The sequence below is a fragment of the Cuculus canorus genome, chromosome 6 (assembly GCF_017976375.1).
Source record: "Cuculus canorus isolate bCucCan1 chromosome 6, bCucCan1.pri, whole genome shotgun sequence".
NCBI classification, from domain to species: Eukaryota; Metazoa; Chordata; class Aves; order Cuculiformes; family Cuculidae; genus Cuculus; species Cuculus canorus.
In genome coordinates this window covers 9,734,941-9,751,120 of record NC_071406.1, presented here as the reverse complement: position 1 = coordinate 9,751,120, position 16,180 = coordinate 9,734,941, and the positions used below count along the sequence as shown (strand labels likewise).

General features: G+C 36.5%; 1 protein-coding gene across 2 annotated transcripts in view; it reads left to right on the top strand.

The window, feature by feature from the left end:
• Nucleotides 1-16,180, top strand: part of CCDC93 (coiled-coil domain containing 93) — a 47,597-nt gene that overhangs the window by 14,924 nt on the left and 16,493 nt on the right. For both annotated transcript variants that reach the window (XR_008450383.1, XM_054069948.1), the window contains exons 7-18: nucleotides 579-679; nucleotides 1,357-1,396; nucleotides 2,053-2,145; nucleotides 2,618-2,668; nucleotides 3,533-3,619; nucleotides 7,149-7,265; nucleotides 11,684-11,746; nucleotides 11,942-12,015; nucleotides 12,562-12,643; nucleotides 13,982-14,053; nucleotides 15,137-15,208; nucleotides 15,470-15,578. Coding sequence is in view for 1 of the 2 variants with exons in the window: in XM_054069948.1 (XP_053925923.1) it covers nucleotides 579-679; nucleotides 1,357-1,396; nucleotides 2,053-2,145; nucleotides 2,618-2,668; nucleotides 3,533-3,619; nucleotides 7,149-7,265; nucleotides 11,684-11,746; nucleotides 11,942-12,015; nucleotides 12,562-12,643; nucleotides 13,982-14,053; nucleotides 15,137-15,208; nucleotides 15,470-15,578 (961 nt within the window). In the remaining variant the exon portion in view is untranslated. The remainder of the gene's footprint in view (nucleotides 1-578; nucleotides 680-1,356; nucleotides 1,397-2,052; nucleotides 2,146-2,617; nucleotides 2,669-3,532; nucleotides 3,620-7,148; nucleotides 7,266-11,683; nucleotides 11,747-11,941; nucleotides 12,016-12,561; nucleotides 12,644-13,981; nucleotides 14,054-15,136; nucleotides 15,209-15,469; nucleotides 15,579-16,180) is intronic.

Genomic DNA, 16,180 nt, shown 5'->3' with positions numbered 1-16,180 from the left:
AAGTTTGCTAAGGAGTACTCTGTTTTCACTTGTTTGAAATCTCTGCTTCAGGACTACAAGTCTTTGAACAAGATTGAAAGCTATTTCAGCAATGCTATAATGCAGGAATTGCTTGCTGAAAATTAATTTGTGGTATACAAAAAGTCAATTCAAGCAAAAGATAATCTTCCTTTTTTTAATTTGTTTTAGAATCATTGCAAAAGGAGGTAACTTTTCTAGACACTGGCATTATCAGCTGAATCATAGGACTTTTTAATCGATGTTGATTTATGTTATATTTTTAACTCTCCTTTCAAATGTGGTGGAGGAGATGGTTGAAGAAATCCTGTTTATTTGTAAATATTCATTTATATTTTTAAAAAAAAAAAATGGAAAGACAGGTCCCATAGCAAATTGTTTAGAAGTAAGTTCAGAAAGATTTTATCATGTAATTCCAAAAGCAGAAAGCGAAGGATTATTATTGGGGTAAATATATTGAGTTGGAGAGCAAACAGTGGTATATACTGCTCTAGATACCAATTCTTTCTTTACTTTGGAAAAGCGTTTTACAAGCCGTGAATTCATTCACTGTATTACAGGAGGTTTACAAACCCCAGAGGAAATATAAACGTCAGAAGGGAGCTGGAGAACTGCTAGATGAGGAATCAAAGGTTCATGCTACGCTTCTGGAATATGGCAGGTGAAAGACTTCATTTCATTGTCTGTGGGTTTTGCATTGTGTGTATTTAAAAGCATTCTATATAAAATTAAGATTATGGGGGGTTTTGCCACTACTTGAGAGTCAAACTGTTTCAGATTTACTCCCAGTGCATATTCTGTGGTAGTCCCCTGCCGCATTCTTTGTACCACTAGGCTTTAAAATGCAGACAGAACTTGATGTTGTGGAATTCTTTAAAATGCAAAGCTATGATGTAACAATATAGGACTGAATTTACCTGTTCAGTATGACTGTTGAATAAATGGAGAACTGGTGGTAGTTCACACTGCTGCTGAGGATCACTTTTAACTTTTAGCCATAAAAGGCTACAAATAATCCTGCTTCTCCAGTAGTCAATGAGGAACATCACTTCTTTTCATATCTGTGTACATTCTGGGTTTAGTTCTTTGTAGTGATTGCTTGCTCATATAAAAATTTCTTTGCTTCCCATGGGACAATGTTGAACATGAAGTGAATATGTTGTAGTACCTGGTTATTTACTTTATTTGAAGCATTCCAAAACTAACCAGAACTTGGCTGGTTTAATTAAACAGTTAACTTATTGGTGCATTTCTTATGTTGAAAACTGACAGAAACTTAAAGTTTATGGAAGTTGTGAACAACAATGTAATTCTTCCATGTTACTCTTGTTCTTTTAGGAGGTATGGGTTTAGCAGACAAGCAGGAAAAACAGAACAGGTAAAAAAAACTTACTAACTTTAAATACTGAAATTGTGAGAATTATGTTGGTTTTGTTGAAGTTGTCAGTTACTGGAACATCTGAAAGGAATACAGCAAAATGAACAAATGCATCTTCTGTTATTACCAGCTCTAAAGAGTGGCTAACTGGAACTAAAAATCTGCATTCCATGAAAGATGCAATTGATTACTATCCCCATTTTTAAAGGATTTCCTTCATATGTGCTCAGGCTTTTTTTTGCTTAGAGGAAAGGGGGGTTGGGTGTTTTGTTTGGTTTATTTTTTGATTTAAGGTAATAACGTATGTTGTCTATTTAATGACTATTTTTTAATGAAGTGTTCCATAATGTGGAATCGTAGTCTAGGGTAGCCAGAACCTCTGTGAGGTTGTAGTTCTTAGAAGGTTGGGGAATAAGGGATCTTTTCACCAAACGTGTCCATAGCAAGCCAGGGACAGTCTTGAACGGGTGGAATCCTTACAAAATCAATGAGAGTTACACCTCAGCTGGCATGAATTTAAAGTGTTGGGATGTTCAAGTAGCTGAAGTGCATTCATAGAAACAGAACAGCTGTATTCCAGTTTTATCCTTGTTTTCTTTCTTAATACTTTAGATTACTAGAACTGAGTATAATATTTACTTAATTTTTCTTTAAAGGCTGAAGATAAAAAAATTGCCCTACCTCCAGGGCTTGCAGCAGCAGGAAAAGCTGAGCCGTGTGAGGAAGATGACCTTCAGGCTGCTGAAGAGGTGTGTCATATACATAGTAGGCATGGATGTTACTAACTTGAAGGAAGGGCAGTGGTTATCACTGCCCAGTCATTCTCTGCAGGAAGTAAAATTTCCGTGCTTATTTGAAGTGGGAGTTGCTTCCCACAGGAGAACATGGAACCTGAAAATGATGTACAAAATTAAATGGGTTTTGATGTTTAATACCAAAAAATTCAACCTCTGTTTTGGAATCTTAGCATTTTTAAGAGGTCAGTTTTCAGTTGATAGTGGGAACTGAGTGCTCTTGAGTGAGCCTGTACTGTTGCAAGGAATTTTCCATTATTTAGTAACTTTAGCTACCTCCTTTTTAACTTTATGTCCCATTGCATGCATTAAAATACATGTTCTAGGATACTAATTGTATACATCTGTGCCTGTCACTAGGCAGAAAGAATAAGTTAAATTCTAAAAGATAAATTGTTATTTGTAACTCCCTATATTTTGCCCCCAGCTTCGCATTAAAACTCTGATGACTGGAATGGCAGCAATGGCAACAGAAGAGGTAAGCAGCATTTAAAACTGATACAGCTTAAATTATAGTTGATTATGGCATTTATTCCTAAAATTGTTTTAATGGTGAGTCTGAAGTTTTGGAATGACTGTTAAAATTTTTGTGAAGGAGTGCAAGAGAAGTTGGTTGAATTAGGAAGAATAAATAAGTGCCTCTTTCAAATGGTTTCGACAAGGAGATTTTCAGGGGAAAGACATCACAGTACAGCCGTCCAAGATGCAGTATGTTCTTACTTTATTCATCTTGTGAAGTTGCCCAGGGGTTGTGATCATTTTCCTTGGGAGAGTGGAGGAAAACTCTATAAATTTTAAATTGTTTTTCAAAGGACTGGTTAAATATTTATGAATGATACCATTAATCTAAGATACTGAAAATACTGGATATGCGTCTTGTTTTCTTGTTTTAGTTGATGTACTTAACTTACAGGCTCTTGTAGTTTTGAAAATTCATACATCTTGATTTCTGGGTGCAAAGACTGGGAAAAAATCAGTCCTCTTTGCAGGGTGCATTCTTGCACACATCTGCATTGTCATAGTTTGGCTCAAAATGTGGTCTAAAAATGAGAAATTTTAATACTGCATATGCAGAATTCAGTATACAGAATACATTTTGAAGTAAGCATTTGGAAACTCAGATTACCACTGTTGTTTGCTAAAAGGTTGTAAGTGAGAAATATCCCTCAGTGAAGATTTTTTAGATGTGGAATGTTTCCTGATCTATTTTTTTATTTATTAGACATTTTTACCATGTGTAAAGGTTTTGTACGTTTCTGTTAAAATTAGAGCTTGGTGAAATGGCCATGTATAAAGCACAGGCAGTTCTAAAACCCCAAATATTTCCTTGACACAATTGCAGGGCAAGTTGACAGCAAGCACAGTTGGCCAGATTGTTGGACTCCAGTCAGATGAGATCAAGCAGATCGTGTCAGAATATGCTGAAAAGGTAAGTGTGTTACTTGATTATGCTTTATTAAGTGGTGTTTGAGAGGTTGTTAATTTAGGACTTAAGCTTCCAACTTCTTTTGAAACAACACTGTTTCATCTGTTCTGTGGGTAGTGGCACAGTCAGGATTCAGGAAGGTTTTTAACGAGATTTAAATATGCACAAGCTTTTGGCATGACAGCACCTATTCCTGAATTGCATTCATGAGTAATTTGTTTTAAGCACCTGCTTAAAAGTTTACATGAATAAAGAAAGGCCTGAGTTGATATCTGTTCATAGAATCACCAGGTTGGAAAGGACCCACCGGATCATCGAGTCTAACCATTCAAACCAGAGGCCTAAACTCTTAATGCATTTTGAAATGCTCAATGTTAAAAACACAGAAATAGATTTCTGTGGGCCTGCTCAGTGGAAAATCTAGGCCTCTTTCGCTCTGATTTTCAGACACTGGGATCTTAACTTGTATTGGTCTCCAATTGTCAGTCATGCCCTGGATCTCTTGTTTTGAATCTAGTATCATCCAAACCAAACCTTTGTTGCTTTTAGGAGCCAAGGCAATTAACTATATATTAGCTCCGTTTATTGTGTTCAACTGTGATTGTTTTTACAGTAATGTGAAAAGAAAATCTAGTGCTTCAGGCAATTAATACATACAATACATCACTGCCAGATATGAGTTATAGGTCGCTTTTATTTGTCCAATAGCCTTCTCATATTTCTTCCTTTTTGTTGACACATATGAGGTATGGAGCTTTCCCGACTGGGGGAGAAACCCTATAACTCAACAGAGTCTATAGCAAATTCTTGGCCTTTCTTTCTTATAAAGGATTGGGAGAACTGAAGCCCAAGGGTCATATTTCAATGTTAGATTTTTTCTGTTCCGAAAGGAGGCAGCAGGACCTTGACTATTATAGTAGAACAGTGATTAATACTCTGGAAAGTAAGAACTGATTCAAGTCAAACCAAAAATATATCGCTTTTCAAATCTCTTGGATGTGACTAAAAAAAAAATGCGTGTGCATGCTTGCAGCAGGGAAAGAGAATTAAGGATGTTATCAAACAGTTTATTGAAGCATCAGCAATGTTTGGATATAGGTCTAATAGTTTTCACCCCTTGTAACTACACATAGTTACATTACACATTTATTTTTACATATTGTAATTACACAACCCATTACAAAGAATAACATTAATTGCATGCATTTCCTTCCTGATTCTCATTTAGAACTTTTCTATATGGACAGTGGGAGACAGACTCTTAAAGTCTAGAATTAGCCATTTGTATTGGCTGGCAGTTCTTGTACACAGATTAGAGATCCTCATGCATAATTAATATGGAGTTTTAACTTAATGAATTCTGTCATAGAAAATGAGGCTACTAACATTTCTTGTTTAACTTGTTTATTTGAATTGGCTACATCTTGTTGTGGCAGTTGGGGAGTTGCAAGGAATGGGAAGGAATGCAGAAGTGTGTCCACCTGTCAGTGATGGGGATAATGTATGTTAACAGAAAAGCTGAAGGATGTATCCATGTATCCCTTTTTGTCACATGTAATTGAAGTTCTTGTTGTGAGATAGAATAGCAAATTGATATTTTTGAGCAGTCAGATACAGCTTTCTTAGATTATGTTCAAAAGGCAACAGCTGCTTCAGTATGATAAGAGAACAGGTAACAATGGCAGTGTAAAAAGCAAAGTAGCTCCTGTAATTTCTGCTTTCTTCCTTCAATGCTGAAAGATGCATTTTTCTCTACAAACTGGAACCCTGTTCCTCAGTAACTTTCAAGCTGTAGTGTTGCTGTGCAGCAGATCCTTAGCCCACTTGGACAGCACGGGGCTTGACCCTATCACTTTCATTTGCAGACTAGAAGGATTTTTCTGCAGAAACCTCTGTGTTATACTGATGTTTTTTTTTCCCATGTCCACAAAGCAAGCTTTAACAGTCCACTTCTTGAGCCATGGCCTTTTCTTTATGCCAAAGCTGTACTGTATGGATTTCTTTCATTTTTGCAAGATCAGTCTCAGACTGGGTTAGCTCATGTTTCTTTCTCCTCCATTTCTAGTTCTGTTGATTTGCATTATTTGCATATTAGATAGGCTAATTGTATGGTGAGAATGGGGAGGTCTTAGAATGCAGGACGTGATGAGGGAATGTGATTTGGCTAAATAATGAGAGGAGTAAGTAAATCTGGGTATAATTTGTTGAGTAGTTCAGTGTTACAAGTGTTGCATTTTTTCTTTCCTAACAAAGTATGTGAATTATTAGGATAAGTTGTCAGATTTGGTGTTTTCTTACTGTTTGATGTGAAAGTATAAGAAGTCATTAAGCTGCTCTTTATTACAAACAATGTAGAAAATGGAGAAGAGGAAGACAGGGTTTGCCTCTTATTTTCGTTTAAAATTAAGCTGTTAATTAAGACTTGCTTTCTCGTCTGCCTAGACAGGATACCAGGAGCGCATATGAGTGAGGAGTATTTCATACTTCTTGTAACATTTTCGGTGATTTTACATTGTGGTGGTTGTCAACATTTGGCAGTTATTAAAAAAGCACTTAGTATTGAAGTCTTTGACAGACTCCTGCAAATTAGCACCTGAAGTAGTTAAACACTAATTGTTTTTCTAATGAAATATTGGAAAATGGATTACCTGGAAAAAGAAGTTTTAAGTGCATGAAGCAAATTACCAAGTCAGATGGATATACAATAAAGTGAGGAGTTTTAAAAGGTGCAAATAAGGCTTATATGAATAATCAACTTGGACATCTAGTTATCGCTGATTTTTGGTCATTCTTTTGTCTATTGCAAGTATAAAATTGCTATTATAAATGTTATTCTTGGTAAAGAATGTTTCTGTCAGCTTTCTTTCACAATTTGGAGAGAACAGGAGACTGAATCCAGATTGCTGTCTTTGTTATGTATTTATGAGGCGTTTTCTTGGCAATGCCTGCTGGATTGAGGAGTTTTCGAAGGCTGATATACATAGCGTGCACACACATAAAAAGCATGGGGTAGCAAATATATGTACCACACTGAGCATGTCATTGTCACTCAGTATAAAGTGCATCAAAGCCGGTATGTCAGAATCTAAATACACAATTGTTCAAGGCCTTTGAAATTTCTGGATGTGCTCGTTGGGGTTTGGAGCATCTCTGATTCAAGAAGTTTAGTAACTATCAATGCTTAAAAGTGTTTGTTAGTGTAGTTGTATTTTATGCGTTTGAGAACTCTACCAAGTTTAACTGTAATGCTGATGCAAAAAAAATATCTCTCTTCCGCTGTGCTGTAGTATTTCCCATCTGTCCCAGGGCACCTGTCTTTAGCTTACTTTACCTGTTACCTTTGGGATATAATTCAGTTGTGCAGCTACTTCCTTGTTTTGAAAATCATGAAGTTGTTCTTTCTGTAAATTTGTGAGACACAGCTCTTGATAAGGCATATCATAGGTCTGTCCCACTTTGACATTTCTGAGCTCTGAAGAAGCACAAAGTAATGACAGGAAGTCCAACAGGCTGTTGTTATTGTTAATTTTAGCAATCTGAGCTTTCCGCTGAGGAGCGACCAGAAAGGCTTGGAGCTGCCCAACAGCACAGAAGGAAGGTGGCATCTCTGAATAAGCAGATTTTGCAGAAAACCAAGATCCTGGAAGAGGCAAGTATTGTGTGTGTAACAAAGAAGAAAACATTGATAAATGTGGTTGATCACAAAGTTTTTGCCATACAGAAAAGATTTGCAAGCTATCTTCTGCACCGGCAATTTGTCTTGCTGAACATTCATTTCAACATCTCTGAATGTCTTGCTTGCACATTTATTACTAAGACAATGTGGCTGGGTTTATATTAAAAAATTGTGTAGCCCTGTCTGTGAGGAGGGGGCTAGCTAATCAAAATGTGCTCTTCCTTTTTTGTTTGTTTGTTTTGCATACCGCTCTTGGATAAAAACGGAGAGAGTATCTCCATTTGACTTGTTAGCTATGGTGTTGAATGGACTCTTTTCACTGTCTCAAGAAACAATTTAGGAAGTTACTCTAAAATATGCTACCAATCACTTTTTATCCCTTTCTATCCTTTTATATGAGCCAGCTTATCTCACCAACTAAGGTGCCTTTTTTCCTTGTTTGTTTGTGGGTGTTTTTGCACAGTCACTGCTTGGTTCACATCTTCACATTTGCTTTAGGGGGAGGAGAAAAGAGGCTCTTGAATTTCTGGCTGATGTTCTATTCTTATGTATATAAGAAAGAGTGAGAACCGTAGCTCTTGTATTTAAACCTACTTACACTGTTGCTGTTTAAACCCAGAAAATTATAAATGGAAAAGCCGTGACATTAATGAAACGCTGCTTTTAATTATGCATACTGCTGTAATCAGCGCCAAGCATCTTTAGCTTGCAGAATCTGATGAAAACATATTGCATCACAGTCAGTAATTTGAAGAGCTTGTCACAAAAATAAATAGTACTTGAGGAAAAGCTCTTGCTGATGAATTCTGTGGTTATGCTCTGTCAAATACAGCACTGCTCTAGCAGCCTTCATCTGTTTTTTGGTTTGTTTTGCTCTGCTTTTTTTTTTTTTAACACCTTATATCTTAACCAGTTTTACACATTAAATGCTATGGGAGCCATCTTTACTGGTGGTACCTATTAAATGTGGAGTGCAGTGGCTTCAAAAGATAAGTGTTTGTATGGCACACTTCATGAGACAGCAGTTATGTCCTGTCTTACAAACAACAGCGGTAAAAGAACTATTGCTTTGGAAGCTTTACCTGCTGTGGTATAACCATGGAAGCACTCGACTCTAAACCTTCCTGCTCAGACCCTTACTGGACCTGACATTCTTTTTTCTTTTTTTTTAAATAAGAATAAAATAGAATAAAATAACATTTTATTATACAGTGCAATGTAACAATGTTATACAGTGCAATGATGTCTTAAGTTTTGAAGCAATAAATATCCTTTAAATTAATATCCTTTCAGTAAAACACATGAACCAGTTTTTGGACCCTTTGACTGACACTCAAGAAATACTGATTTTAGATAAAGCTGTAAAAATAAAACATTCATAAAAAATGGGTATAACCACTTGCCTATCCTGTTCTTTGTTTCTTCCTTCTTCTTTTTCAAAGTTTAATAAAAAGCTTTATGAAGAATGAGTACAGGTTCTTCTTAATTTATTTTTCACAAAAAAATACTTTCAACGGATACAGTATGACAGTGGCTTAACTTGTAAGTGTTAGAACGTATTTCCTTTGGAACATGTCGAACTATTTTCAATCTTAAATGAATGCATTTCTGCTTCTGTCTGTCATGGCCCATCTGTTAAAAGCAGCATTTTTTTCATAGTCAGTAACATTACAGTTATTATTTGTGCGGTATGTTGAGTGCAGGCAATGTCTGTCACAATACCTCTCCATTCTGAAGTAAAATATTAGTATTATCATACATTATAATTACGATATACTGAAATGAATTATGCTTCTTTTTTACTTGAGTTTGTATTCTTTTAACACTTCGGTAATAAGAATTTTCTTTGGTGTTCTGACAAATTTATGGCTGTTATTGAAAAAATGTTGACAATACCTAGCATTTAAACATAGGGTGAAGTGTCGGGCTTTCAAAGTCATAATATGAGCTTACAGACAGTTAAATCCTGCCTGAATTCCCATGGTAGTTTGAGTTCTTTTTTCCTGAATAGAAACACAAATCGCAACAAAATCTTTGGAATTTCAGAAGCAAGAGAAAAGGTGAGGATGTTCCTTATATCCTAAGTCAATGCAGTATGTTTCTATCGCACTTTAACTCTTCCTTTAAACCACAGAGGCCGTAAAACAAATACATGTGAAGGGAGTTACAGATACACTGTGTGTGTATGGTAGAATGGAGACATACACAAGCTCTCTCAGTATCCGCTCTGAGCTAGTGGCCTCCAAACCTATTCCTGATAAGATGCTTTGTTTTCATGACTAGCAGCAGTTGACCTATGGTACAAGAGGGAACATTTGCTCGGTTTTAGGGACATTCTAATATAGTTTTACAGGTGTTGAGCAGATGTTAGCTTATATCCACCAGCTCACATCTATCTGCAGTTGTTCCTCAATGAGGAGAAGGAGACATTCTGGAGGCATGCCCAGTTGGAATATATAAACACTAGAACACAATGGCCACAGCTCTGGTGTTATGAGAACTGCCTGTGTTCTTGGAGGCAGTTAGCTCAAGCTTAATTTTGGGGAGGACATCCTAGGTACAATTGTGTAGTAAGGATGGCATTGGGAAACTGCAACAGCCAACTGAGGTTTCAGAAAAGTCAAAGCCTTTGCTGTTGCACTTCTCCACCTGTGCTGTTTTCTTGATCTTTCTTGCCTAGTTGAGCAGTAAGAGAGGCTGGTAAACAAGCTTAGCAGTTGTGAATGTCTTTTACATTCATTCTGTGTTGTGCTGTTATGATCTGGAAAGCAGAAAGGATGTGCTAGTGTCTGTGTGCAGTCTTAATGACTGATATGTTCAAAAGCATTTTTTTCTGGAGCAGATGGCTTTTATATTCTACAGAATTGTAGCATAGTGCGAGTGCTGAATTAGCGGTACAGGATATGCCTGTAACTAGAGATGGATTGAGTCAGTTACATTTTCATGCTTGATGCAAGTAATTTCCTTTACCAGTTTCCCTGGTGCATGAATTGAAAGTATTTGCTTGCTTTCCACGTACTGCTGAGAAGAAGAAAGCAGTTTGGGGTGGGGAGGAAACATGGTTGTAAACCACACAATATTGGTAGAGTCCTTACTTCATTGCAGATCTGCATTTAACTGCCAAGAGAACTTCACAATCCACATGAAAAGTATTTTTTTTTTAATCTGTTATTATGCTAATTGCCATTTTAACAGTTGAGGGCCCTTTAATTCTCTGTTGTTTATTTCCAGAACATAACATTACTAATGCTATGTTTTTGTATGGGGGAAAAAAAGTACTCACAGCTATAAGCTAAATATAATTCTTTTATCAACTCAGTGAAGTAAAAATTTCCTGGCTAATTTTTCTCTTTTTTTAATTGTTTTTTTATTTTAGCCACTCACCAAAGGCAGCTTTTGAAATCACTGACAGTCAAGACACCCCTTTAAAAAATGTTTGTGAAGTTCTGGCTTCAATACTGCAATAAGTTTTAAAAGGAGTTCTCATAACAAATAATTCTTTAACCTTTATGTTGATTTTCATGAGATGTGACCATACTCTTTTCCATCTAGTTAGAATTCTGTTTGTGAATTATTGATGAAAAATATAAAAAACAATAAAAAACCTTTTTGTTAATAAACTTGGCTGTGGAAAGGGATGAGTAGAGTATTGAGTCACAGCTCCATGTTGTGAACAGCAAACTAAACAAGCACGAAAAGTGGAAGAGAAAGCCAGATATGCTTTTCTGTGTTTGTGACACTTCTGCTCCACTTTTGTAACCCGTGTTTGGTGTTACTATTTGCAATGTGATCTTCAACCATAAGGACTTTAGAGAAGGATATTCTTCTAAAACTAGCCTCTGTAAATTATTTGACCAGTGAAATATTCAGAGGTACTTTGCCAACTGCCTTCTTGTTAGACTTCCCATACTTACATCAAAGAAACGTTTTTCTTTGGTATGGATATGCCTGTGGTGACATGTGACTTTTATGCAAGTCTTGAATCACTCTAACTTATTTGGAAAAGTACAAAATGGAGACTCTCCTCTCAGCCTAGTGTGAAAGCAGTCTCCTATAAGCCAGGCTGAAAAACTCCATACAGTTTAGCAAAGATTCTGTCTAGGAAGTTACCGTGTTGTTGGCTTCCACTTTATGAAAGCTGCTGTTTATTGTAGGACTTGGTGCACCTAGAAGGTCAGGTGGAAAATGTTCGCTGTTATTAATTAAGTATTCAATCAGAATTCTTGCAATCAAGTGTTCTCACAGAAGATGATGAGAAAAGACAGTTTCCGATGGCTGGCCTATTGCATAATAGCCAACCACTATTATCAGCTCCAGTACTGCTACTCTTCATTACAGGTGTAATTAGCATGATTGTAGAATTAAACTCTTGTCTTTCTCTTTCATAATAGTTGCAAGTGAAATGTGCTGATCTGCAGGCAAAATGTACTGAAGCAAAAAAGACATTAACTGAGGTAATCTTTCATTGTTTTTCTGTGCACTGATTCTAGCTGAATCATTTTTGAGAAGTTCAGAGAGTGGGGGGATGTATTAGATGGTGGAACTGCTTGGCAGCTTACGTCACTGATTCCATGGTGTGGGAAAGCTGAGTACCAGGAATTATTTTGTGTGTTGGAAGTATGTTTCAATTTATTAATTGCAATTCTTAGGTTAAGAGTTACAGTGAAAAGCTGGACAAGGAATTGGCAGCCTTGGAAACAAAAGAATCCCAGGCAGATTCTAGGTAAGAATTCCTTTGTGACCTTTGAAATTCTGGAGGATGGTGGCTTTAAAATGAATCATTCGGTATTTCTTGGTTTTGTTGATTTAAATAACTAGAATTTAAAAATCAAACATTTCTCCAGCCCACTTTCCAAAGACAGGAGAATATTACCATAGTATTCAGTCAGAATGAAAGCCTTCAATCTGTCTCTACTTGAAAATAATTTTAGGTATTTAAAGCAGAGGAACTGTAGACATATTTGACAAGTTGATGAGGCCTTCCTGATTTTTTTCTTCGTATCTGAAACTTTCATCTGGCATAAATTAAATAGGAGTCTCTCTGAAAACTTTCACGATAATGACGTCAGAACATAGCAAAACCATCACAATATTGATTGTAAGACTATGTTTTTATTTTGATGTATCAGTGATGATATTTGATTTTTTAATTTACACAGGTTTGATTGGAAATCGATTAAAAACTAAGCTTGTTCTAATGTCTTCTAGCTATCCATCTTTAAATTAGAAACTAAAAATCTAATGTGGTTTACTGGATCTTCAAATTTAGTGTATTACAGAGCCTGCGAGCACTGGTGGCCATGAATGAAAACCTAAAAAGCCAGGAGCAGGAGTTCAAAGCACACTGTAGGGTAAGTTTTATAGTTACTTATATAAGGATTCATTTAAAACTTAGTAAATAAGCATTATACATCTTCCTGATTTGTCGTTGTGTTGTGTGTCCCTGTCTGTCATCTGTCCCATGTCCCATTCCCTGACCCCCATTTACTGTTACTTCCAGATTTATATTGAATATTGCCACCAGCTTGATTTGTGGAAGAATTACGGACAGTTGCCCAGTTCTGCAGTCTGTCATATCTGCAACAAGGCTGATGACTAGGAAGTCTGGAACTGGATTACTTAGAAGGACTCGCCTCCTGCCCTGAGGCAGGGAGGTGTCAGGAATTCTGCAGAGGCATCTGAATTAGCATGGCATTCCGTTATCTGTTTTGCCTGGAGTTTTTAATACAGGGCAATTCTTAGGCATGTAATACCAAACCAGCCTTGAACTGGTCACAACTATGTCTCTCCTCATTCCCATGACTGTTCTGCTGAGAGCAACTTGGGGTGGGTTGACAGGGAGCCCTACACTGTAGGTTAGAGGTTAGGCTGGTCTAGATACCCACCTGTGCTATCCACAACCTGACCTGGATTGTCTCTTCTTGGCTAACGCAGCCAACAGTGACCTGAGGAGAGGTACGGTGCCAAAGAGGAGGGCTCCATGAAGTCCCCTGCTTTGGAGCAGCCCACCAAAAGAGACAAGACTGAGATGAAGCTATTTCAGTTTTCAGAGCATATTTCAGTTTTACTGCTTAATTACTGTGCTTTTCACTGTGGTTTTCTGCTATGTTTATGGACTGCCTAGGAATGTAATTGGAGAGAATTGTTTTCATTCTCTTCTGTTTAAACAATAACGGATGGGATTTAATAGAATGAAAAGAATTAAAAAGAAATAGTACCCTGAGGCATAGACTGAGTGTAGGAACCTCATTTTCCCATATATACTCCTTTGGAAAGCTCTGAAGGACTGTAATGGAAACTATATTGCGAGTAAGTTTAGATTTGTTCACTTTTACAGGTGCTGTGTGTTGTGGTCCCCTGTCATGCTGTTGCTGTTGCAATTTTCCTCTGCTTCTTCACTTTAATTTTCCATGTCACCCATTAGTCATCTTAGCTGGATCTAGTGTATTTTTGAGTAAGAAATAAATTTATTCTTGTGTTTGATAAAAGCAGGCAGTTTTAAATACTGAGTAATAATGGATGCCTTGCCCTTAAGCAAGGAACTCTGTTTAATCTTACACACTTAAGTATCAAGTGTGTGGTCAGCTCCACAATTTTGTTAGAGGTGTGCATTGTCAAGCATCCTGCTCTCCCCTGCTAAGAGGACAGGTCTCAGTTACAAGCAACATAAAACTTCTTTTGTTTTAAAGGAAGAAATGGAGAGACTTCAACAAAGTATTGAAAATTTGAAAGCTGAAGCAGTGGAAAACGGGGAGGAACAGGTAATAGCAAATGTCTACGTTTTTATTTTCAGTTTGTGCTTTAAAATGTTGCTGTAGGCCCTTCTGAGTTTTGTGGCATTCTTGTAAGCTTAAAAGTATCTGTTGCAATCTCTGAAAAATTCTGTTCTCCCTCACTGTTAAGGCCACAGTTCAGGCTAATAATTATAAAAATATATTAGACTGGAAATAGCCATGGTGTTCCTCATTTTTCTTGCAGAATCCATGTGACTAACTCAAAAATTCTCAAAAGAATCTCTGGATGTTGTGTTAAGAGTAGTGCAAACCTCTGACAAAACCAGGTCTTCCTCAGGAAGCACATTTGTTTTGGCTGGTTTTTTTTTTTTTTTTCACTTAAAAGTAGGTTTATTTGAAGAATGAAAGCACGAGTTTTCAATGGCTCAGTACATTGTATGCTGTGAGCAGCTGTCAGAAGTTATGCTTTAACACAAGTGCATTCAGGCTGATGGCTATGAATAATGAATGAATAGAAAAGGAAAAGCTTGAATTACTCATATTTTCAGCGAGGAACCGTTTGATACATTTATGCCTCTGGAATGAGGTAGATTTACAGGTTCCATGATGCTGTCTTGAACACAGCATGAAAAAATTAAAAAGTAAACCTAGGTCTTCATTTTCTAAATGGGAAAAAAACCTATCTATCCACAATCCAAGAAATCTAGAATACGTCAGAGCGTTTATGTCCTGGGCATTGTTTATCCTTAACCCTACTATTGAATCCAAGTGCAAATGTTCAGGTAAGGAGTACAGATAATCTTCTAACACACACCTTGATTTAAAGTGTGGCTGTTGTAACGCAGTGGAAAAACTATTGACATCTTAGAAACTAAACTATCAAAGGCTTAAAAGCTAGCAAAATGCACTCGTTTACAGTAAAAGATGTCAGGTTTTTAATGCAGATTATGAATCATTGGTAAAAAAAATAATGGCAAACAGTGTTATTGTGGAAGCCACTAAATGGAAGATAGACAAACGCAGAAAACAAACCAAATCTGCACTTCTTTTTCAGCTGTGTCTGTCATTTGCTACCGTAACACACAATTGTTTTGCATTCTCAAATTCTAGGAGTCGAATAAGATTATAGAACAGCAGTACAAAACAGAGAAAGAGAAACTTCAAAAGATCCGTCTGTTATTGGTGAGTTACTCTGTGTAAATTTACTTGTACAAAATGATTGATGGTTTTCTTATCTTGTAACTTCTAATACTTTTTTGTTGTTCTAATTTTTAAAAGTTTTTCTGTCACAAATCAATTAAAAAAAATTGAGCCTCAGCCAACATTTTTTTTTTTAAAAAAAATAATTATTTAGTAACAAAATATTGCTGGGGGGGGCTTCATCCATTTTAAGAAGAGAACAAGAAGAGGCTTTGTTTTCTCCCCCCCTAACTTTCTATTCAGGCACGAAGAAACAGAGAAATAGCCATTTTGCAACGCAAGATTGATGAAGTACCCAGCCGAGCTGAGCTAACACAGTATCAGAAGAGATTTATTGAACTTTACAGTCAGGGTATGTATATCAAGCAGGAATATCCTGCTGAAGGCTAAAGCCCTGAAAGGAGGGCAGTTGCATTTTAAGCATATGGCATGTAACAACAGCACTTGGTAATTTTGTGGTATCTTAAGAGTCTTTTGGTATTTTGTTATACACCCTATTTTCAGGGTTTTATAAGCTGGCTATAAGAACTTTCCTGAGGGTGAAACGATGCCAAGATCTCCAGAGTAAATTTTGTTTGCAGCAGGTTCAGTCATTTAGGTTAATGACCAGTGCATTTAGAAAGTCTTTGATTCACCATTTACACATGAGGTTCCTGTAGATTTAAGTCCTGTTTAGTTAATTGCTACTAACAGTAGATTGCTTTCATTATTTCCATTGACATGAGGTATCTGGTTCTGAACTAAAGTATCTAAAATAATACAAAGTAGTGGCAATTTCTTGAGGGGATTTTCTTTCTTTTTGTTTTATATATCTCCTGATAGGATCACAGTAAAAATTGTCTTTGACCTCTTTTATTATAAGAATTTAAAAAGTAGGGAAATGTGCACAGTTGAGTTTTTGGATAGCTGTATTTTTGCTAAAGCAAATGCAAACCAAATAGCATTTTAAAGTTC